Here is a 24,482-nt window from a genome sequence, read left to right on the forward strand (position 1 = left end):
TTCGCAGCCGGCTACAGAAATAGCAGGGAGGCCGCCGTCCCCGCCCTCCCGCCCCGGCTTGCAGCACGGCGGAGGGGCCCCACCGCCCCTGTGTGTGTGTGGTGTGGGGGGGGTGCGTGTCCGTGTGTGTGCGTGTGCGTGCGAGGAGCAGGTGGGCCCCGCGGTAACCCCGCCCCGCGCGGGTCCCCGTCGGCCATACGGTGATGGCAGCAACCTCCGTGCCAGAGCAGGCTCTTTATTGGAGGAGGGGGCTGTCAATCCGCGGCCGAGCAAGCCCCACTCTCCGGCGAGCTGCTCCCGAGGTCTGATTCTGGAGCCGTGGCCGGCTGCGATGGGAAGCGGCGTCGGAGGGAACAAAGTTTGCAACACTTGGGCACTTGGCTGCTCGCGTCCGTGATGCCCGTGGCAGGAGCCGGTGCCTGAGGGCAGCGGCAGCCAGGCGGCTGGCACGCTTTGCTGGTCTGCTGTCGGCACTGCTATCGCAAAGTTTCAGCTATTTTAATGTCCTAAAATCGAGGATTCTAATTATCAGCCCTCCCCACCCCCACCTCTCCTTCTAGGTAGGCGACAAATATTTTTATTCTGTGGATTAGAGAACTTTTTGCATGGAAATTTACTGACTTCTGAGTGGTCTCCTGGTCGGGGAAAGGGGGGAAAGGATTTCTTTTCATCGCAGTTTATTCTTGTTTTCTGGATCACAGGATTTTTGGAGCTATATGGAGGGATCTCAGGATGGTGTGCACCAGGAAAACCAAAACTTTAGTGTCCACTTGCGTGATTTTGAGTGGAATGACTAACATCGTCTGCCTGCTGTACGTGGGCTGGGTCACCAACTACATTGCCAGTGTTTATGTGAAAGTGCAGGAGCCGATCTCAGAAAAAAAGTTAGAGGAAGACAAAGGGGACACTTTAAGGATTATAGAAAGGCTGGACCATTTGGAAAATGTCATCAAGCAGCACATCCAAGGTACCACCTTACCCCCCGCTCGCTTTCCCTCCCTCCCCACCCCACCCCGCCGCTTGCCGTGTGCAGCCTCCATCCCCTCCCGCCGCGTTTGTTGTGTGTGCGTGTGACATTTGTGTCGCGATCGGGGAGAGCCGTTCCTCAGCCCGGAAGAGCCGGGGGCTGCGCGGAGGCTGCGGTGCGTGTGGGAGTCCCCGGCGGTCCCCTCCCGGTGCCTGGCGAGAGGAGCGGCGGAGGCGGGCGCCGTGGGGGGGGACCTGCCCCGCTCCCCTCCCTCCTCCCGGGTCGGCCTCCGCACGGGGTGGCGGGCCGGGGCCGCCGGCTGCGGGGACTGGCCCCCGCCCCGCGGAGAGCGGGCCGGGGGCGGCGGGGCGCGGCGGAGCGGCGGGGGCTCGGTGCCGGGGCGAGCCGGGCGGCGCAGGGCTCCGGGGCGGCTCGGCCCGAGCTCCCGGGCGCTGGGCAGCGGCGGCAGCCCCGCCGGGCTGGGCTCGGCCTGGTGCTGTAGTAAAGCTGACCTCCGCTCCGTGCCTGTCTGCGTCTTGCTAAAGTAGGGGGTCCGCGGGGAGGGCTCGGCGCGAAGGGCAGGGGAGCCTCTTCCCATCTTGCTGTTATCGTCATTGTTTCGTATTTGTTATTTTTCTTTTCCAAAATGGGTCGCTGCGAGGGGAATTTTTGTTGTTCTTCCCCTGTAAGCCTGACTCTGCTAATCCGTGCTGAGAGTCTGTGTGTGTCCGGGTGTGCTCAAGGTTTTCCCTTAGTGCTGCTGTAGTGCCGGGAGCCACTTGGGATTATAACTGGGGCAATCTCTCATTTGTGTAATGCCTTTTTAATTTGATCTCCTTTTCATGGGAGAAGGGTTGAAGTGGGCAAGCAGTGGGGGAGAATATGATTATTTCCGGGGAGTTTGGGATTTTACATGACTTTGCTTTGCTGGGTGATCTTTAGCGTCTTCCTTTACATTTTCATCATCTGCATGGCATCATACAGTCATTCCCTCAGTCTGCTAAGTGGGTTGGATAGTAAGGAGGCTGAGGGTGGGGGTAGGTGAGGGCTCTTACAAAATCTAGAGGGACCATCTTTCTCTGCTTCTGCATAACCTCTACTGAATGTTCAAATCCCAGTTCTATCCCAAATCAAATCCCAATTCAAATCCCAAATCCTCCTCTAAATTTGAAAAGGGAGAGCAAACCATCTGGTAAAAGGATACCTGTCACCAGTGCACAAAATCTCATGCGCTTCCAGACAGCTTTGGTCAACTGGTCTTCTGGGAATAAAAGGAAAGGTGGAGCAGGCAGGGTAGCTAATCCCGTACAAATTGGACTTCCCCTGCTTGTCAATACTCATAAGTTTGCAGTACTGTTAAAGCCCAGCTACTTTGCTGTGACTTGTATTAATTTTTTTTTAAAATATGACACATCACCATTCAGTTTGTATATGCCTTCATTTCTCAGATAGTCTTGTCATCTTGGGTAAATTAGTAAAATACTACTTTTTTTCTGGAGGCTGAGTTGTAGCACCTCCTGCAAGTTTTAAGTTCTCTCATGCAGTCCTTAAGTTTTTCTTGATTCCTGAAATTGATTTTAAAAAGGAAATATATTCTTGTCTGTGTGCCAGTGGAGTGCACTGTGGAAGCATGTATGAAGGCAGGGATTTTTCAAAAGGCGCTGGTAAGAGTTAGATACATGAAATTAATTGATTTTCCATATGAGGTTGGAGCATAACTCCTTCAGGTTTGTTGGTGTGAAGCTCCAATACTCTTATTTCTTTTCAAGGAAAATAACAATGTCCATATTGGCAATGTTCCTTTGGTCAGTGGTTCTTCTCAGAGTAGTAGAGAAAGGTATACCTAAATCAGGGGAGAGTATAGCATGGATTAGAGCATAAACTTTTTTTGTCACTTTTTGTGACTATGCATAAACCAAACCAGAAGATACTTTCCTTAAATAACATTAGTATGGAAGTTGAAGAGAGTCTTCTAAAAATAATTAAATGAACAGTTTGGTAATAAGTACTAAAGTATATTGGGGGGGGGGGAAGTTTACAAAGTTCTCATACCTTATTGAAACCACTTACTCTTTAAGATAAATACATAAATAAAATAAAAATTACTGATCATTATGCCTAAATGGATTTTCTGTGCTTTTACTTGCCAAATCGTAATAACTGAGCTTCACAAGGGATTCCTGTGGCAGAGATTGCAGAATAAGATGTTATTTTAATAAGATTTTGTTTAGCACTGTGAGATGCCGTGAATTCTGGGTCATGGTGCAAAACTCACTGAAGTCATTGGAAGGAATATACCAAGCTTGACTGGGTTTGGTATGAGCTTGACAGTCAGCTTTAAGAAATTATAAGTTTGAGATTCATTGCCATAAATTGGGTAAACCAGCTGCTGTAATGGTTCTGGACAAAGTTATAAGGGTTATGTGTGGTTTGTTATTAAACTTTTCCTTGGACCACTTCTTTTTTATGTTGGAGAGAAGTGTCAATAGCTCACACATTCTGCAGTGCTGAGCAGGCATGAAATTAGCACAGGTAATAGAATTGCGTTCCATAGGATATCCTGCAAATACCAGAGAGCTCTAACTGTCACATTTTACACATGGGGTTACACTAATATTTCCTTTTAATTTGTTTTCTGATTGAATTGTTTAATTAGATGCCATCTGGGAATTCCTTTAGCATATAAATTGCAGTCTTGTAATATTTTATCAAGTGTCCTGGAAATGAGAAGGAATAAGAGGTGCCTTCATATAAAACGCTTTTTAAAGTATGTATTTTTAAAAAGACATTTTCATGGCAAGAAAAGCATCAGACTGAAAAGAGATTTCCAGATAAGAGAAGTTCAGAGAGAATGAAAGTATGCATGCCTTGTGTTCGGAAAGAACAGCATAGAAAGGGAAGTATTGGTACTGGTATTGGCCAAGAAGGGAAAAGTTTGAATGCACAAGTGTGTACCTGCCATATTGCACATCTTACACCACCGTGTATCCACACTTCTGCAAATATTGAATATCCTTTCTCTGCACATATTTTCTGGGTGCTGGAAATGGAATAAGAGCTTGTGTGTCTGCTCTGCCCGTATGGTGCTTCTCTGCTTCCTGCTTTCCTTATCATGTGTTCATTTATGTCGAGTAGCCTGTGGGCATGCTGTGCAAGAGCCATGCATCTGTATACTGACTTCTGTAGTAGGCAGTCTGGGGCAGGATTGGCAGCATTGCAGTCTAGTTGGGCAATATGGACCACAGAAAGAAGTATTTTGTGGAGTCGAAGCACGATGCTGGAGCTTAAGTCTGGGAGTCATGAATTCTTGGCTTGTGGCCTGCCACAGTTTACAAGGTGGTTTTGGTCAAATCACTTTACCTTTTTACAGTGATGATGACCTGCGTGCTTTTCTATGGCAGTGTGTTGTGGTGATTGTGGTATTGATTACATGTGAATGCTAGCTGGCTAGTACTAAAGAGATTCTCCCCACCCCCCAATCTTTAGAAGGAGGCATACGTTTAATGCTAGCAGGCAACCCACTGAGAGAAACTTTTAGTTTTCACTTCCTTTTGAGTTTGCAAACAAGGTGGTGTATTTTTTGAGATGAATTGTGTGTGTGTGTTTTTATGTGTGTGAAAGAAACTGAGGAAAAGACCAGATGGATAGTTTTATGCAAAATGCAGTCCTTTTTTATGTCTAACAAAGGTGTGTGGCAATTGTATAATCTAGTACTATTGAGCTATATTACCAGAAAGTATACTTTAAAGGGCTAAGGTTAATGAATATTGTGTTAAATGAAATATCTGTGGTTCCAACCTAGGATTTGAAGTCAGTTTTTCTCAATTTATTTGAAAACAGCATGTTCTGTTGAGTTCACAGGGAACATACTGGTTCAAAAACCCCCAAACACTCTCATTCTATTAAAATCAATACAAGAGTGCTTCAGATCACAGCACATCGTTCATCTTAATAATGCATCATGCATTGGCTCTGTCACTGAAGAACTGCCCTAAGTTGTATGTGCAGTTGGAAGATCATGTGAAAAGGCAGGCTGCTCTTGATCAGACGCTTTAGCTTGTAACGATGACAAGAGGAAAAACACTAGCAAGAAGGGAGCAATTTATTGTTTTCTGCAGCCTAGCTTTAGGCCCTCATAGGTGATGAGTTGAACCTTTTTTTTGAAGAGCTATGCTGTGGTTAAGCCGATATCTCTTAAAACACCTCGTGCATGCTGTCCTGTTTGTCTTATTACGCAATGCCATTTTATATTTTTCAGCCTTCCTAGTTTTAATCAGATGATGTTTCCATTCCAGCATTATTTTAAAAGATTATGGACTATGAAGACTATGAAATGAACTTGCTTCCTTGCCCTCCCCACCCGCCCTGGGACGCAGACAGAATTAATAAATTACATGCAGTTAATACATAGAGTAGATCTAAGTTAAAGCTGAAAACACAGTTCATTTCTGGACCCGTTGAGTTCTTAGTTGAGATCAATGGATGATTACTAAGACATCTGTGTCGTACTAGGACTTTGGTCCCTCATCCTTGCAAGCTGCTGCATCTGTTGTCATAAATGGAATGTCAAGCACTGTGTGGACTTATTTGGGAAAGTTTGTAAGAGAGGAGATGTATGTGTTATCTCTCAACTTGCTACTTAGAATGATTTGCTCTGTGGATTTACTTCAGCTAATGTTAGCTGTCCCATAGTTGGATATCTAATGGCCCTCTGTGGTCACTTAGGGGAGGGAGAGATCTCCAGTGTGTGATTCAGTCCCTGTGTCTTGGACAGGTGGTAGGGTGGAGTGATTTGCTTTCAGAAATTGTGTATTTTGAGTTTGGGAACTAGGTCAACCCAGATTCTTAATTTTATCCATCTAAAGGTTTGGGTAAGTAAATCCCGTGTTTGATATCTACCCTTTATTTATTTCTTGATCTCAAACATGAGGAAGAATGTAGTGTATAAACCTCTGGTTTGTGATAGCTGTCCTTTGTAGCCTGGCTAGCTAGCTGGGTTCCATAAAGTCAGGCTCACTAGGATTTGCCTAGCCACTCCACCATGTCTCTTAGTCTTGTGGTGCTTTCCTTTTGGGAATGATTTATTGTTAAATCCCCCCAGCTTATTTCCCTCAAGCTCAAAAGCAATTAGGCATGTTTATCACTCACTGCAGTGTATTTATTCTACTGAAAAACAAATCAGCAGTAGACAGTAGCCCTGGGAACACAGCTCTTGCTCCACTACAGAGGGCCCTATATTCACAGTTTCTGTATAAGCAGAGAGACCTACAGTCCCAATGTAACTAAATGCAAGAGAAGGAACTACTTGGATATGTAAGACATGCAGGATTAATCCCATTATTTTTTCTCTTTAGGCTGTGACTTCTCAAGTCATTCTAGATTGCTGCATGTCAGTGCAGATTAATTTGAATTTAACTTTCATGTTCTTCCATGCTTAGGAATGGGTGCACTAAAGAAAATCTTAATACAGTGATTTCAGTGAGAAGACTCTGACTCTTAAATTGCTGTAAATTTTCAAGCATTGCTGGAGGTTCAGGTATTTCAAGGACCATCTGCTGAAGACTTAATGATATTGGTTATGTTGACTATGACTTGATAATTTATTATTACTGTTATTAAAGTTAACTTTTTTGTGTGCTTTTAATATCTTTATTTCTCTTCTAATTATATTCTTTCTTGATGGTTCTTCCACCGAGGATTATTTTGCCATGGTTAGGATGCACTGGCCAAAACTGAGAAGTGGTAGTCTGGCCTTATTAAAGTAACTGTATTTTATTGCTGGAGATTGAATGATTCCTTTCACGATTAAAGTTGTTTTTTCCCGAATGAATTCTTTTCTTTTTTTCTTTCCTGATTGTCAGCTAGATTGCTCTATTAATGCAATCATGTTATGTTTATACAATGGGAATAGCATGCCAGTTGCTTTTTTTTTTGAGATTGTGCCCTTTGAGCCAGAAACAAGAAAAGTTTTATTTGGCTACAAAGTGAGAGTGAATGGTAGTTTTGTAGTTGGGAAGGGAATTGACCTGGGTTCTATTTCCTTCAATCTAGACAATTTCTGTAGTTCACATGAAAGTCTTCAACAAAAGGTTAAAAAATGAATCGGGAGCAGAGGCTGGAAACTGTGACTTCTGTGCCCTCCACAAGTTCACTTATTGCTAAGCTGGTGAATTTTGCTTTTTCTCTCTGAAAAAGTTCATTTTTGTTGACGTTTGTTATCTCTGCATAATGGCACAGCTTCAGTGGAAAGAGCGAATTGTGTCCTACAATCTCTGAGCAGATGATTTATGGGCTGTGGAGAGATGGAGATAGCTCTTCTGCTTAAGGTTCTGAACTCAGCCCAGTGCTTCATTTATGCTGGCTAGGTGTCACTTTGGCAAATGTTGCTCAGGTTGACACAAGCAGCCTGCAGCTGTGCAGAGATTCAAACTTGGGTCTTTTGACTTTCTGCTAGACTGTTGTGCCCATTTTAGTACTAACGAGTGATTTTATCTACATGACCAAAATATAGATAAATATGTATAAAAAGAAACATAAAGCAAGACCTACATATAGCGGCTGGGAATTGTGTATTAGGTGTGAGATCAGCTTGGTCCCAGTGTCATGCTCTCTCCTGGCAATGTCCACCCTAGCAGTCCAGTGTAAAAACCATTCTTCCGCTTGGGCATGCTGCGGCCTGGGGTTGATTGCGATCTGCCAGTTAACTGTTGTTGCATACAAGGGCAGGCAAAGAGAGCAGTGCGAGGTGTGACTTCTCTCAGGGCCTAAAACTCAAAAGAGCCTTTGCTCGGAGGAGCCTGTTGCTGAGGCTGCCGTATGATGTGATACATCTGTTCTTGTTTACTGGGTCAGAAAAAGATGGCTATATCTGTACACAAGGCCCACTCTCTGTATTTCTGAAACAAACACAAGAGTGTTATTGTACATTGAGTTCAAGACTACATTTTCAGAGGTGGCTCCTACATGCCGATGATACTCTCTGTGTTTAAGGAACAGGCCACAACTCTAGAATCACATGCCGGTGTATTGTTTGTTTGTGGCTGATGGAGTTTATTTTTTTTCTCTTGCATGAGCTGAGTGCTTATGAAAGAGTCTAGTCCTCTGCCTCCAGTACTACAGGATCTGGACATGCAAGTGCGTGTGTGCAAAATATGAGGCTTTCCATTATATTATAAAAACAGAGACTACAAACACTTGTTTATCACTGAGCCTGGCATGAGCTATGTGGTTTCTCCATCATTTCTAGGGCCAAAAGGTTGAAGTTGTTGCCTGCCTCTAACATTGCTCCCTTGCCTGTGACAAGCCACAGAAGCAGTTTAATTTAATTCTGTATTCAACAGGAAGGTCTTGTCGTCAACATTATACTATGAAAGCATGCATAAGCTGCAGTATGATGGGATAAGCTAATATTATCTATCTGAATGTTAGAGACAGGATACGTAAAGAAAATCTATGGTCGTTTAAAGAAGAGAATACTGGGCTCAGATCTTGAGGCAGTGGTGGCAGTTGTGAAGATGGCTTAGCTGCCTTACGAGGGTGATGGGGAATCCTTGGTTGCCATTAGAACAGCCCATGAACTTGATCATCAGCTGTTAATGTGTGGAGTGTGGCAAGTGACGTATCGGGACATGAATCATCTTTAGCTGGTTAACAGCTGTCCTCATTGCAGCCATAAGATTATGTTGTTAGCTACGCTTGGCCCAGAGATTGGAGACTGGACTTAGTACGGCGTGCTGTGGTGTCTTGGGATTGCCCCTGAGTCCAGAGCAGATATTGTGTGACTGCTGATAAAAAGTGAAGTAATTTACTGGTCCACAACTAGGAAAACTATTCTTTAATGAAATTAAATTTCCGTGTAATGTGAAAGTGAAAACTGACTTCATATCTTGTCTTGCCTCCTCTGAGATGAATTCTTTTTTGTTTCTCTACTGTATTATTTTCCTTTTAATTTCCCTTATTTGTTTGTATTTAAAAATGGCTTCTAGTCTTCCTTGTTTTGTTCACTAAGTCATATTATGGTCAGAGTCCAATGGCACTTCCATCATCTGTGGAGGAATCTTTCTGTGCTGCCCTTGGCCTTCCAGTGCTACCTCTGTAGCCTCTTTAGAAACTTCTGGGCTCCTTTATTTTAGGGACTTGAGAAATAGCTCAGTAACAGGCTGTTTGGTGGGATATCGTGGACAGATACGATGAGTAGATGCTGAAATTGCCAGGTACCTGAAACTTAATGCTCTGTCTTCATGCTGCTGTTACCATTGAATCTATTCTGACTACAGTTGTGCAGTGCAGATGTGTTCCCTGTGTAACAATATTGTTTCCATTTTCTTCATAAATTTTCTCTGCTCTACTGGTGTTTTGTAACCAAGGTGCTATTTTTAACATGATATCCTGACTTTCCTGAGGCGCAGGCAGAGATCTTTAGGAGCCAAAACCATGACTGTAATTATTAGAGCTCTCCAGTACCTCCTCTCCTTGGCTTTGAAAATGAAGAAATGTGAGTATTCTAATTGCTTTTTTTTAATACGGAAATGGAAGGTCCCAGTTGCTACCTTGACAGTCTCTGCCTTTAAAATTCCAAAATGTGTCTTCTCAAGTCCATAATGGATTCTTACTATATTCTCTACTTAGATTATACGCATTTTTAAATTTATTTTTTCTATGACAATAACACCGTGGCAGCTAGCTGAAATCCCAGCTGTCTTGTGATCAGCGCTGTACAAATGTGTAGTGGAACCGTTGACTTGGAGGTCTTTGTCTCCATGGGTAAGATCTGCAGGAGCTGGGCAGAGGAGAGGAATATAGAGAATCGATATGGCCAAATTTATACAGACTGTTGGTGGCAGGTTTGACTCACTGCCGGAGTTGCTCAGATGAATCAGACGAAGGTCTTCTCTTCTCCCATTAGTAACAGCCCAGAGAGAGCGTGTGAATCCTGCAGTAGGCGAACGTCACAGCGTCACGTAGTAGCCACGTCTGTTCTCCCACCACAGATCTTGACCTCACCGATATGAATTTGAGGCCAACATGGGCTCTGAAGTATGCGATTAGATATCTCTCCCAACATGCATGTTATAATTAGCACATCTTAAATACCACATAATTGCCCGATTATCTGCTTGTATCTTGAAAATTCGTGATCTCAGTGACTTTGTGTCAGTAATGTCAGTGGGGGTGTGGAAATCCTATTGTAGTTTTGGTTTTGCCATTTCCTACTTCCTAAATCAAAACCCTTATTTTAAATGTGAATGTTTGAATTTTCCTTTTGTTAGAGCTGTCACAGGTGATCTCTGAGAAAAGAGGATTTCTATAAGCAGCTTTCTGAAGAATGTAAGAAAAAGAGATAGTATTTCTGTTTTTTTCTTCATAGATAAATGGTCATTCTAGTCTTCATTTTAGGGAGATAATATAAATTTTTAGGCTGTGTTACTTGCCCATATGTAATCTGGATCTAGCTAGAGATCTATTTCATGAATCATCCAGCTAATGCAGTGAATTACCTGTCCCTGCTTTCACGGTGGATTCAAATTCCTTTGAAGCTTTTCTTTCTGCATCGAGTCATGACTTGCCAAAGGCTTTGCAAGAAGGTTTGGCATGCTGTAGGTAAAAGAAAAACTGTCAGATAAACTTTTCCAGCACAGCAGACTCAGTGAGTCTTTACCCATCCATTACAGGATTATCATTGGAATAAAGTTATGGTTAGAGAAAACACCTTTTGGGATTTCTGTGCACACAGAATAAGTACGACTTGCAGAAGAGAGCACAGCATAGTTTTTGAAATAACTTTGTTCTATTTGTTTGTTTTTCTCTGAAGTATTTATAATTTTACCAGCTGTATATTGCATCATCACACGACACCAGCATTTCCCTCTTCTACTTGTGCTAACAGGAATATTTTAAGTTGCTCAAGTGAAGGGTGGGGGAGTAGTATGCTGTATTTTCTGTGGTTTTTCCGATTAGAAGATGTGTTCACTTCATGTGTAGCAGTTTGGAGGATGAGGAGGGTCAGGGAAGAGAGAAGTACAGAAAAAACCTAAAAGCTGCATAAGAGTACCTGAATGTTTTATCCCTTTTTAGTTAATATGAAACTTTTAAAATGTGTAGTATCTTTAATGAAGCAAGAAATAATTCAGCTTGCATACAGTCAGAATATCATAAGCAAGATGCTGCTCTTGGCACCAAAATTGTGTCGCTATTGGTCTCCAATATTACAATCACGTATTGCTGTTTTGATCCTGGTTTTTCAAGAGGTGGTAGAGTTAGTACTCTGTGACTTTACAACATGATGTCAGCCATAAAGGATTATGATATCATTAAACTTAGATGTAACTGAATGAGATATTTTAAGCTTGTGTTTAGCTAATATTTTCACATGGTTGAAAGCCATATAAGTTTAAAATTAATTTCAAACTGTTAGACATAAAACAACCAAACCAACAATATAAAACCCCCACAAGTTCCAAAGGGATGTATAAAGCCATACGTAACGCCAGGAATGACACCAAGCTGAGTGGTGCGGTTGACACGCCTGAGGGATGGGATGCCGTCCAGAGGGACCTGGACAAGCTCAAGAAGTGGGCCTGTGTGAACCTCGTGAGGTTCAACAAGGCCAAGTGCAGGGTCCTGCACCTGGGTCGGGGCAACCCCCGGTATCAATACAGGCTGGGGGATGAAGGGATTGAGAACAGCCCTGCGGAGAAGGACTTGGGGGTACTGGTGGATGAAAAGCTGGACATGAGCTGGCAATGTGCACTCGCAGCCCAGAAAGCCAACTGTATTCTGGGCTGCATCAAAAGAAGCATGTCCAGCAGGTCGAGGGAGGTGATTCTGCCCTCTATTCCTCTCTGGTGAGACCCCACCTGGAGTGCTGCATCCAGCTCTGGAGTCCTCAGCACAAGAAGGACATGGACCTGTTGGAGCAGGTCCAGAGGAAGGCCACAAAAATGATCAGAGGGATGGAACCCTTCTCCTATGAGGAAAGGCTGAGAGAGTTGGGGTTGTTCAGCCTGGAACAGAGAAAGGCTCTGGGGAGACCTTATCGCAGCCTTTCAACACTTAAAGGGGGCTTATGAGAAAGATGGGGACAAACTTTTTAGCAGGGCCTGTTGTGATAGGACAAGGAGTAATGGTCTGAAACTGAAAGAGGGTAGATTCAGACTAGATACAAGGAAGAAATGTTTTACGATGAGGGTGGTGAAACACTGGAACAGGTTGCCCAGAGAGGCTGTAGATGCCCCATGCCTGGAAACATTGAAGGTCAGGTTGGACGGGGCTCTGAGCAAGCTGATCTAGATGAAGATGTCCCTGCTCATGTCAGGGGAGTTGGACTTGATGACCTTTGCAGGTCCCTTCCAACCCAAACTATTCTATGATTCTATGAGTCTATGATTCTAAGACTCGTGAATTTATGAACTAAAAGCAGCAAGGCCAGAAAAAGCAGTAGCAAAATGGTGACAGAAGACTTGTGTTTGGACAGATCATTCCCACTTGCAGCTTTCATTTCTTTAAATGCAGGCATTGTAATGGGAATGCTTTTGGTATAGAAACACTTTCATCTCATTGATTTATTGTTATACTTCATATAAATGCAATTCTATCAACATACATGAGTTTTTTAGCACAGCTTATGTCTTTCTTACATGAAAATAGTTTAAAAGCACCTTCATAGTGCTAATTCTACTACTCCATTTTCATTTAAGTACTGAGAAAAATTTTGCATGCAAATGAATATGGAAATATATATACAAATATATACACAAATATTTAATATATTAAAAATATTATCTCTATATAGCAATAATATCTCTCTATATAAATGTATGTATGTGTTTTTAATGGTTACAATAAGGATCCATATGTCTTGTCTTGAAGACGGGAAGGGTCTTCACCATTGCCTGACACAGGGTGACATGGAAGAGTTTGTAAATGGTAATACCAGCACTGAAGCAAGAACTTGATTAGAGCAAGTTGGAGCATGTTTGCAGAATATCTCAGTATGGTTGCAACAGGAAGAGACTCCTGCAGTCTGGAAATGCAAAGGGCAGAAGTATTGCCTGAAGTGTGTTAGAATCAGGTTTTCAGACAGTTGTTAGTGTTCTCTGCAGTAATTGAGTAATAGCTGATGGCTAGAGGGAACCCTGCACATTTCATCCCTTATTCGTGGAGACTATTTGCGGGATGATTGACTGCTGTAGAAGCAGGTATAATACAGGGTCATAGAGTGAATGGGGAGCCACACTTGATATCTCATTTGAAGAAGTAAGCAAAGGTAAAGCTTTTTATGTTGCAACTTCTAGCTCTTGAGAGTAGATTTTTAATCGTTCAGCCTTGGTTTCTTCTTCGTAATTAAGAAATAAGCTACTGTTGGGGAATTTTTAAATTTATGAAAGAGTAAAATTCCTTGTCATGAGGAAGCCAGGAGACTTGAAACCACGTAAAAGGAAATTTAATGTCGTAATGTGCGAAACATTCCTTGGCTCCTTGCAGTAACAACATGTCAATATGTTTTTGTCTGCTTGACAATATGTAGGAAATGCCTTTGATTTTGTAAAATTGCATGTAATTTCTCAACGTTTCTTTTGATTCTATTGATTAAAGCTTTTCTGCCTTGCCTAAAGACATTAAATAGCAAACCATCTGCTAAAAATGGATTGGCAACATTCCTGAAAATTAACATTAAAAAAAAAAAAAAGTTTAGTCTAAATATATTTCAAAGAATGTTCCTATTTGTGTTCTGAGATGAACAGGAAAACAAAAGCTTCTGTTACAGTATGGCAAAAGGTTGCAGTACCTGGTCAAATACTGGCATTGTCTTTCTACCGTGGGGAAAGAGCGGCTGTCCGTGGCGGAAAAGCACACACGTACCAGATGATGTAGTGTGTAAGTTTCATTGCAAACTCTGTCCCACGTGGCTGTGCATTTACCACCTGTATCAGTTACACAGGAATTGATGGATAATCAGCCATTCAGCCCAAAGTACTCTTTGTGTGGCTGCCAGCAGTGAAACATGCTGATCGCAGTTGCTAGCTCTATGGACTTAAGTGTAGGTTATAGAGTAATCTGCATCCTCCCAAGTTTTGTTAATATAAACGAGGTGGTAAATATAAAACTGGCATGATCATGGAGAGTGATTTTTTTTTTTTTAATTACACTTTGTTATACTCACCAGTGATTTTCTGATTATGCTTTGTTTTTATCTTTGTGTGAGCAGCTTTTAGGCTGTGTGTGGCTATGCTGAAGCTGAGGACAAGCTTATATGAATAAGAACTCTCAGTATGTTTGCAGTGTTGGGACAACAATAGGGAGTAAGTTTCTTGGCAGGTTAAGACAAAGAGCTTGTGCATTTAACCTAGCTTTTGTGGCTGGTTTTGACAGGTAAGAATGCCATGTAACTTCCATAAAAAGTCGATTAGCTGCCCTAGGGGAAGAAGGTACAGGGAGGAAGGATTACTCAATGCTGTGTGTGTCGGCACACATTCAACAGAAGATAATTCTGGATATTTGCTTCTCCAGCAATTGGATTGTCATTTTAACTGTCCAGTTAAGACAAACTTTAAATAGTAAAGCCATCTATGCATGTACTGTGCATTTGCACCCTTTCTGCTACTAAAAAGATATGAGGTCTTTATGTGAAAGTGAGAACAAGCAGGTCCTGGTAGGGGCTGTCCTGTCTTGAGATTTTCCCTTACATTAAAAACCTTAAGATACTGACGGATATTAAATTATTTTTTTGGATTACATTCTTTCCACATAACAGAGGGTCCCTGGACTGAGTTCTCAGTCAATGTGAATATACCTGAAGTTCTTGCTCCAAATTCTGTCTTCTGCTGGACTCACAAAATTGCTGTCACTGCCATGCTGCAGTAATTCATACATCTGAGGTATTGTGGGGCTTGGAAGTGAGTGGGATGGTCTGTGCAGATCAGTGTAAAAGGCAATGACTCATTTCCTCTGTCCCCTCTCTCTGCTGCCTCAGAATTCTGCCCTGGGTACCCAGGGGCCAGGTTGGGATCCAGAAGGGTGGCTCTTACTTGCCTTGCATCTGTGGAGTTACTGTTCTCGTATCCCCATGTAAGCAACTGGGTTTGAAGCATAAAGAAGGGGATGGGAAAGAAGAATCAAAGTATCCACAAGTATAAAAGACAACATACTTATTAAAGGGGTTATGTAAAATGCTGTGTCGAATTACGGGCAATGGCAAATACTTTGCAGCATGCTCTCTGCCATCTGTCTATTTTTAAAACTTGTGCTTAGGCACCTAGCTAGCCAGGCTGTTCTTGCATGTTGGTGTGTAGCCATATAATTGGCTGTTTTTACAATGAATATGGTGCGGAGGATCTAAGAGTTTTAGCCACAATGACAAATTGTGACACTGTGAGGTATGACAGAAGAAAATGATAAAATAACAATGTAGGATGTAGCAGCTTAGCTTTGCTACATTAAGCTAATAAAAAAGCATATTTTTACTTTAAAAAAAATATTTTTTAATGTAACTCTTTTACTCTCTATTTAATGTTCATGCTCCAAAAGTATTAAGAATGACTTTGAATTTGCCTTTCTGCTATTTGATGAGAACAGATGTTATTTTCTCCCAACTCCTCGACACCTGGAACTGGCAAAATTCCCCAAGCTCATTCAATTATCATCCAACAAGCAGGGCTTATTCAAGCAATTTACCTACAAGGGCCAATTCAACACAAGGTGGAAAAAAAATACCCTTTTCACTGAATTTAAAATAAACTCAAGAGAAGTCCTACTCATTTCATCAGAATGAGTAGCTGTGTTTTTTAAATAAAAAAAAAAAAGAAAAAAGGCAAGTTTAAGAAGTCTTACTCATGCCCTTCTTCAGTATGTGAAGTGTATACAGCTCAATAATTTTCTCAAGGCTCAAATTTAAACATGATAATCCATAAGTTTTTGTTGCTTCTTAGGAAGGAAGATAAACAAAAGCTCCCTCTTCAAAAACAAGAAGAAACATCCTACTTGTGAGTCCAAGTAGGATGTTTCTTCTCACTGAACTGCACACCTGTATAAATACAATGCTCGAGTCATTCCTGGTTTACACCAGAGAACAGCGAAAGCAGCAGATGGGAATTAGCCCTCTTGAGGTAAACTGGTGAAATATTCAACAACTCTGGCATAGCTTTAATGCTGTTGGCACAACCCAGCCTTTCCTGCTGTGTCTGGAACCTGCAGTCGCCTCGAACAGCGTGAGTAACACTGGGAGTAGAAGGCCCTGGCTGAAGAAACTTACACATTTAAATTTCACATCTTGCAGTTCAGACTTCATAAGGGGAAGTCATATATTCTCCTTAAGTGGACAAATGAAAGTATCAATCACAATATTTACCTTTAGGAAAATTGAGACCTGAGCATGGTGTTTTGGCCACATAACTTTTCCTAGCACTGTGCAGGATACCTGTTTTCAAGGTATCTCATGTCTAGCAGTGTTTTTGTTACAACTTGCTTTAGCAGCTCCAAAACCAAAATATAAACTAAAATGGCTTAACTAGAGGTACAAACAAGGTTGCAGTCAAGCAATTAGAATTTGGATGAAAATTTAAATAGTTTAAAACACTGCAGCAGTGCCATGTGGCAGGATGTGCTTATGGCCCAGTGAAGAGCATGATGACTTCCCTTTTTTTTTTTTTTTTTTTTTTTTCATTTTGGCAAACTCTGCTAATGTCTTACTTTGTTTTCTAGGAGTGTTATTTTTACCTCTATATTAACCCTACTCTTTAAACATTGAGGATCTGTATCATAATAAGTTAGGAGTTTCCAGCTAGTGGACTTTGGGAACCTATGGATAAAAGTGGTTGGGAAAAGGTAAGTTCAGTCATGGGATGTCTCTTACAAATATGTAGGAGTTCCCATGCTGCCTATCTCTTTGAAAAAAAGGTTAAACAAAGAGATTTTTGAAAAAAGCCTAAGTGGCTGCTAAAAAGGTATGTTGAACTATGTAATAAGCCAAATTTCAATGAGCACTTACAATGTCAAATAGCGTAAGTGGGAATGAAAATTCATTTTTCCTCATCAACTTGATCCACTTTACTAAAAAAAAAGAATCCAGAAATAATGGTTAACCCATGCAAGTGGTGGCAGACTTCCTCCCTGGTGCTGCAGGCTCCTGTTGAAGAATCTCATCAAAGGGACAGTGATCTTGCTATAGTGTTGACTTCTAATAGAATGTCTTTCTGTGAAACTTGTGTTCAAGTTAATTCTACTTCTTCAGTGTATTTTTTTCTCTATGATTATCTTCAAATTTGTGAGTTTTCCTTCTTCCAAGATAGGTAAGGTCCTGTTCAGTTCACAGTTTCTATGTATAGAACAAACAGGCTGTACGTATAGATAGTCTTTTTTGGTAGGTTCTCTCACAGACAAAATGTCTAAATACTCTATAGCTCTTGTAACATAAATGTCTGCCCCCTCTTATTTAGTCTGCTGTTCGTTGCCAGGCAGAGTAACTGTGTGCTGCTTAACCAGGAAACTTGCTTGTATTCTAAAAAGGAAGAACAAGACAGGGTGGACATGGGCTTGTTTGGAGCCTTACTCTGTGTGCCAGTTAGTGCAGTTGTCCCCTCCCCTGTGGCGGATGGACTCGTGCATGCATCAACAAAATAGTTGACTTTCTTGTGATACTGTCAAATTATTCTGGCTTGTGTGTGTATGGTTCTTTCCAGTTGTGCAGATTAAGCCCAGAATTTGCATTATTCCTGGTTTTAATTAAAAATTTAAACTCCCGTTTCTTGTGTGTTTGACGGTAAGGTTAGTCTCCTTATGTTTGTGTTATAACTCATTTCCCAGAAGTCTGGAAGCAGCCTGTTTGTCCAACAGACTTCCTTGCTGCTTCCTGAAGAATGCCATTCTTTGAGTGCTTCAGTCTTGAAACCCCATATAGGCTGCTTCTTGCAACAAATACTCCAAGGTCTGAATGCAAGTTGTTTTCCCAGTTGTTTGGTGTATGCAACTTCTTGAATGAGTTTGTTTATATATATGTTTTAAATTGGCACTTGATTGTCTTGTCATGTTTTAGCACTGCCTTTTACCTGACGCAAAAAGTGCAGTCAAATCAGTAGACAATGTGAGTAAAAAACTTCAGATTAGAAATGATGGCAAAACTCATGGCTGTCAGACAAGCAGGATCTCAGTATAATGTTGTTTCAAAACTTTTAAATCCCATTTCTATAGGTTTCTTAGATATGTTTTGAAAATTTTTTCCATAAGTGACTTTGAAGCCTCAACTGCTTGACCTCCTTTAATGCATGTTACCTTTCCAAGAAAACAAAACAAATAATCTCTTAAATTGCTTAAGGCATACCTCAGAATTTTCCCACATGCATTACTGGTGTTACAATTCAGATGAGAGAGACCCTGGTAGTTATACCATTTGCAGTACTTTTCTTCCCTATCTTATGTACGTGTGTGTGTATACATGTGCATACAAATATATTTGTACATAGCCCGTAATATTTTTTAAAAATAAACAGAAAATTTCAAAATTAATGTAAGGACGTTGATGCTTCCTTGGACAACTGTGATATCATGGAATATTAGATTCCACTGCTGTCCTACTATTGAGTAACACAACGATGAACTTTCTGTTTACAGACAGATAATTTGGTTTGTCTTGGACTAAATCATTCAGGAGCAGAGGTGTCACTCCAATAGGAGAGGAGTGATTTCCCTGTCACAGAAGGTGGGCCTTCTGCCTCTGAAGTTGGTGACTATCAGTTGTCTAGTTAGCACACAGCTAGCCGGGCTGTGTACTTCTCCTTCTGCCTCAGCAGCTGCCTGAACTGTGACTCAGTAGTGATTAAATCTACATGGTTGTGTTTCTCTAGAGCACAAGGGCTGACAGTTGTACTAAATATTGGTGCTTTCTAGGACAAATTCAGAGCTTGTGTCAGCAGTATGTTATAATTCCATTGTGTCAGTTGGAGGTGTGTCTGCCCAAGGCCAGTTCACATTCACTGCTTGCTTATTTGCTGACTTCAGATATAATCTTTTTATCTCAGATTTGAAAGTTGTAAATTTACTATATTGCCATGCTGTGTAGCTATTCCTATTAAGAGAACTAGAGGTAAAAGGCCAACTAATACAAATTCTGAGGAATTCACACAATACAAATTGGTTATTATGTAATTGCTTAAACCCACTACTAGTAATATTGGCTTTAAAGGAGGAATCACATACCTACTGGGTTATCTCATAACATTTCCATTTTCTACTTCTGAATCTGAATTAATAAGAAAACAATGTTTCGTTCATCAGTCTACCTTTCTAGAAAACTTAGAATCTAGTAGTCAAATTGATGATAATCAGATGTTAAAAATCTTGGAAATAATTATATCTGTATGAGTCTCCTGCAGGTAATAGAGGGAGACTCTGTAGGTACTCTTCTTGTGCTAGTCGAAAAGCTGCATTTATTAATATTCGCTGTCAGAGAATGTGCATGGAAAAGGACACCCACCTGTCCCCAATAATTTCCTAAACATATTTTCAAAAGAGCTCATATGACGCCAGAAGTAAGTCCAAAGGAAAAGTGGCATTATCAGTTCTTGTTCTCAGTGATCTGTTTTATTTAATTGTGTCCTAGGTCCTTTCTAAGCTTCTTGAAAAGAATGCCTGTGCAGAAAAGGGACTATTCATTCTCCTAATATGACTGCAACTTCCTGGTTTGTACTGCAGCACATTTGCTTTTTTATCAGCTAAACTGAATTCTGATTGCAGATGGCCGAAAAACTGGGACAGAGCAAAATTAGCAGCAGTATTAATAAATGAGACAGAAAGTGTACTTTGCTATCTTCATATATTGTGCAGAATATCTTCTGAGCTGGCTGTCCATTTTCTTCAGCTTCAGGATTTCCTTTGACAATGAAGGGATCATGTGGTCGTTTAAAGGTCGTGACGAGGAAGTAGAGTGGTTGTTGGGATCCAGCATCTCTGGGAGTGGGACAGTGAAACATTAAGCTGGTTCTTCACCACTAGTCTTAGTTTCAGGAGCCTGCTGCCCCATTTGCAAGGGTGAGAATGTAAAAAGAAGAGAAATCTAGATGGGAAATTGCCAGGCTGCATGTGCATACTTGCAGAGGTTGGGAGCATCAGTCAGTGGAAAGGGGTGTGCTTAATTATTATAAGCTTAGAAATGTCAAAACGTATATTGTCCCTATGGACTGATTACCTTCAAATCACTTGATTCTCTGTGTGGCCATGTGGGCTTTAGGCTGAGACACAACTATGGATGCAGAGTCTCACTGGTATTTGTAATCGTGCTAGAAGTCTTTAGTCTATGCGTTGGTATGTACACATACAGTCTGGAGGGAGGTAGGTTTTCTGAGTAGTAGGTAAGATGTAGAAAATGAAAAGAATCATTCTATGCAGAAACTGTTGTGAAGCCCTTATGAACATTTATATGTATGAGTATATGTATATATGTACTAGCTATGTAAAAACATACATTTAACAGATATGAAACTTCAGAAGACCTAGTTTGGAAAAAAGTCTTCAGATACATTGTTCAGCGGTCTGCAGAATACTTTATAAAGGATTTGTTTTGCTGTAGGAATGTGTAGATGTATAGCTTCAGAACGTAGAACAGCTACTATCACAATTAACTACTTTTCTTTGCGGCTTGCAAAGCCTCACATTGAGGCCCTAGGTGGGTATGATAGATAAGTGTCGATGTTTGAACTCGTGGAGAGTGATTTCTTTCACCATCTGAAGATTTTTCCTGTTTGCTTAGGATGTGTGATGCTCTCCTATAATAAATCAGCATTTTACAGCTGAGGATGGCATTTTGGCATACTTCAGAGCACTACTTCCACTTAAGTTAGCCAGTTGATTTTTATATATTCATTTGCCATTCTACAGGAACCTGAAATTGAGAACTGATCTTCAGTAATGTTCTTAACTGCCACTGGGCAGAGGAAGGTAAGAACGTCAATAAGACTTGCTGATGGCCAGGCTGCAGTTAAAAACTTTGATGTAGTATTCCCTGACACCTATGTTTTCTAATTATTCTTAAATTGAGGTCAGCTTTATAGGACATAAACATATTTTCAGTGTAGTCAACACTGTCTTCACTGTGTGTGTTAAAGTGCAAATGCAGGCCCCTGAAGCAGTCTGGAGGGCAATTATAACATCTAGTTTGCAGAAAGCTATTCCAGATTTCAGGTTGGATCTCCGCAGCCATTAGAGCAGGATCATTATTGCTAATAGAGTGATCAGTTACAGGAAAGATGAGTGTCTGGTGAAAGCCTGCCACTTTGAATATCTGGGATCTGGATTAATTCTTTCAATTAATGGTCCTGCCTCCTTTTGATATTACTGGTGGTTGTTCTACCAGCAGGTGGGGATGATTTTTCTTTCATTCTGGCACAGGTGACACATTTGGCTTGCTGAGCTGATTAATATCCCTAAACAAAAGCTTCAGTGTTTACTGTTCTAGAAGGAGGCTTGTCAAATCCAATCAGTCATTATATTTATGTGGCAAATTGTGTTTGGGATACATTGTAATCAGCCCGTGTATGAATATTTTTATGAAACAACACAGAAACTTGACACTGTTTGGAGCCCTCTGCAATGAACGGAATTGCTAAAAGAATGTTTGCAGCAGGAAGATAAGCATTGTTACATTTTTAATAAGTGCATTTTTTGCTTCAATAATGGAAATTCTTTCCCTATTTTTGTTAGGAATCTTCTTTGTCAGAGGGTGTATTTATCTCCTGTTGCTTAGGGTCAAATTATATGCTAACTGCTTTGGTAAAATGCCAGTTGACCTTGTGATGGTTTTGTGTATAGGCACCGAGACTGGCCGTTGGGACTGGGGCCCTTCTGTTGTTCTTTTCTGTCACTAGGTTGGATGAAGTTCCTTTTCTTGCTCTGCATTGCACAAGGAATGCTACCTTATACTTTTAAAATAGTAAATAAGAAATAAGGATTTGCAAGAAAGGTGATGTGTTGGTTGGGGTTTTTTTGTTTGTTTGTTTTGTTTTGGTTTGTTGTGTTTTTTTTTTTTTTTAGAGCAGCTTTTTATGGTACGGAAGTAGTTTTTTTCCACCTTTTTAAATTCGTGTGCTATTTCAAGGTGGTTAAGCAGGCACATTAGCAGGGTAGTGTTACCATGTCCTGTTCAGAAAAAAAAGTAATTGTGAAGTCTGGCATAGCAAGGGAAACTCTGATAGTCCATCAGTTTCTGGTGCTGTCAACTCTGCTACTTTGTATTACGTTGGCAAAATTTCAGCTAGCAAGCTTTTGTATAGTTATGAATTGTCTTGACAATGACTGAAACTTCTAAAAAATCTTATTTCATTTGCTGACTACACTGTGGTTGCTTTGTAAAGCATATACTTGCTATGTTTTCCTGTAATTTAATTTAGTGCTATAGGAAAGGTTTTATATCTTGTTAGGAGAACTTCCTCAAATGAAGTCTGAAAAATCACTGTAAAGGCAACAAAGCTGTGAAGAATTGTAATAGTACTATACACGAACAAGAATTCCTGTTGTTTAGGGTGAGCTGATACTTATAACAGTAAAATCCAATTTAATTCATGCCTTAGGAAGAATTGCCTAGCACCTTAATGACAAAGGCAATTGTTTTTCTTTTAAAATTTCGCTTTCATCAAATTCTTTACATGTAGATCACAAAAAACCCCCAACAAATCAAACCCTTAAATCTTTGACTAGAGGAATAATAAAGAAAATTCTGGTAGGTAACTAGGAATATTTTGTAAATTACTACAGGCTTTAAACATAGCACCGCAAGGAACTACAGTTTAAAAGACTCCAGGTTAGCATTAATTTGATATAGTAATGACAGATATAAGGGGTGTAAATAGAAGTTCTTATGTGTGAATACATAATCTCTGAAACCCACATTTGCCAATTTTTCGGGGAATGTTTGACCTTAATGTATATTATTGATTGAGTTTTCAACCCAGAAGCTCTCTTTAATTATTAATATGTCTCTCTCCAGGAATCACCAATTTCTAATGTGTGCTTAAATGCAAAAACTCTTTCCTGCCTCTTACTGCCTCTGAAATCCCTGGAACACTGACCCTTATGCCTTCATCTGACTAAGATGATGTTTACTCGGAACTGCAGTATAACTTATAGAAGAGCTGTTTACTCTGTTAATATCTTAATTCCATTAAGCTTGTGCTAATGGCCTCAGTTCCTTGAACACTTTCCTTCTAATGGAATGATTCAAGCTATTGATTCTTCAGCTGGCTTTATTGTATGCCTTAATGTACAAACAAAGTCAGGGGTGTCAGCTCTTTGTTCTGCAGATTTACTCCAGAAGTGCTTCTGTACAGTTCAGAATAAGTATTCCAAGTCATCCGAACCCCCAAATGGGTTTTACTGAGAAGGGAATTTAATTAATGGAAATGTTCATTCTGTACATCCATTTCTTCTTTCACGCATAGATTTTCCCTTAATGACTCTCCAGAATATAAGCATCCAAGATTTGCATGTTTGATTTTTCTGATCTGGAAAATGTATGCTGCATTAGATTAACTTCCCATCATGCACAATTCCCTACTAAAAGTTACTTATTTAAATTTATTTTCCTTTTATTGGACCTGGAAGTTTTCCAGACAAAATATTTTATTTTCTGAATTGCATAGTACTTTACTCTTTCTTTAATCCTAGTGACTCCTGCAATCCTACTGACTTGGTCAGTAAAGTAGTAGTCAGCATGAGTGAGACTAGTATAATCTGCTCCACTATGCATTTTAATAGAAATTAATTCCACTCAGACCCTGTTGTTTTTCCAGACCAATCTGTAGCCTGTGCCTTGAGTAATTTTTGGAAAGCTATGGCTGGAGCAGTCACTGATGAGTTTTTATGAATACAGAAAAGCCTGGGTGGTTTATTCTGTATATTCCAGATTATTATGAACATGTAATATTTTACTTCTTCTTACAAGTTTTTTGTTCTCAGTCATGTAAGAATAAGAAAATTAATGTGTGTGCAGAACATAGTTTAAATTTATTATGACAGTGGAATTGATAAGTTCAGTTTATCCCTGTGTGGCAGTTAAGATGGAGAGGGCAAATGTTAATCAATCACCTTGGAAAAAATGCATTTATTCCCTTGCCAAAAAGTCCAAGGTAAACTTTGAAAAACATTTTAATGAAATAACCATCTTGAGAGAGAGTGCCAGTGCAGCATTTCTACGTCTTTACTTGTGCAGCTGAGAGGAAGAAGGAAAGAAAAATATCCACACCCAAATGTATTTGTACAACAAAATGGAGAAAAAACACATACTAGGAGCTTGCTTTCTTCCTAGTACCTTTACTGAATCAAGTCAATAGTTTTACTGTGATATCTTTTAGAATTTTGCCTGAGGTTTTTAAGTCAATCACAACTCAAGGGAAAAAAACAACCCACACCAAATCCACAAACTTGGCCAAGAGTCTGTCCCCTCCTTTCTTTGACTTGATGAAGGCCAGAATATATTTTAAAAGGTATACTTAGCCTGGAGTTGACTTTTTAATTTAATTTCTTCTACCTTGAA

At 40.5% G+C, this 24,482-nt stretch overlaps 1 protein-coding gene across 3 annotated transcripts in view; it reads left to right on the forward strand.

The window, feature by feature from the left end:
- The first annotated feature begins 214 nt into the window (after window positions 1-214).
- Window positions 215-24,482, forward strand: part of GALNT18 (polypeptide N-acetylgalactosaminyltransferase 18) — a 253,491-nt gene continuing 229,223 nt past the window's right edge. For all 3 annotated transcript variants that reach the window (XM_072864367.1, XM_072864369.1, XM_072864368.1), the window contains exons 1-2: window positions 215-560; window positions 702-967. In XM_072864367.1, coding sequence (XP_072720468.1) covers window positions 733-967 — 235 coding nt within the window. In that variant the 5' untranslated portion in view covers window positions 215-560; window positions 702-732. The remainder of the gene's footprint in view (window positions 561-701; window positions 968-24,482) is intronic.

This window comes from Ciconia boyciana, chromosome 6 (assembly GCF_034638445.1).
Source record: "Ciconia boyciana chromosome 6, ASM3463844v1, whole genome shotgun sequence".
Lineage (NCBI taxonomy): Eukaryota > Metazoa > Chordata > Aves > Ciconiiformes > Ciconiidae > Ciconia > Ciconia boyciana.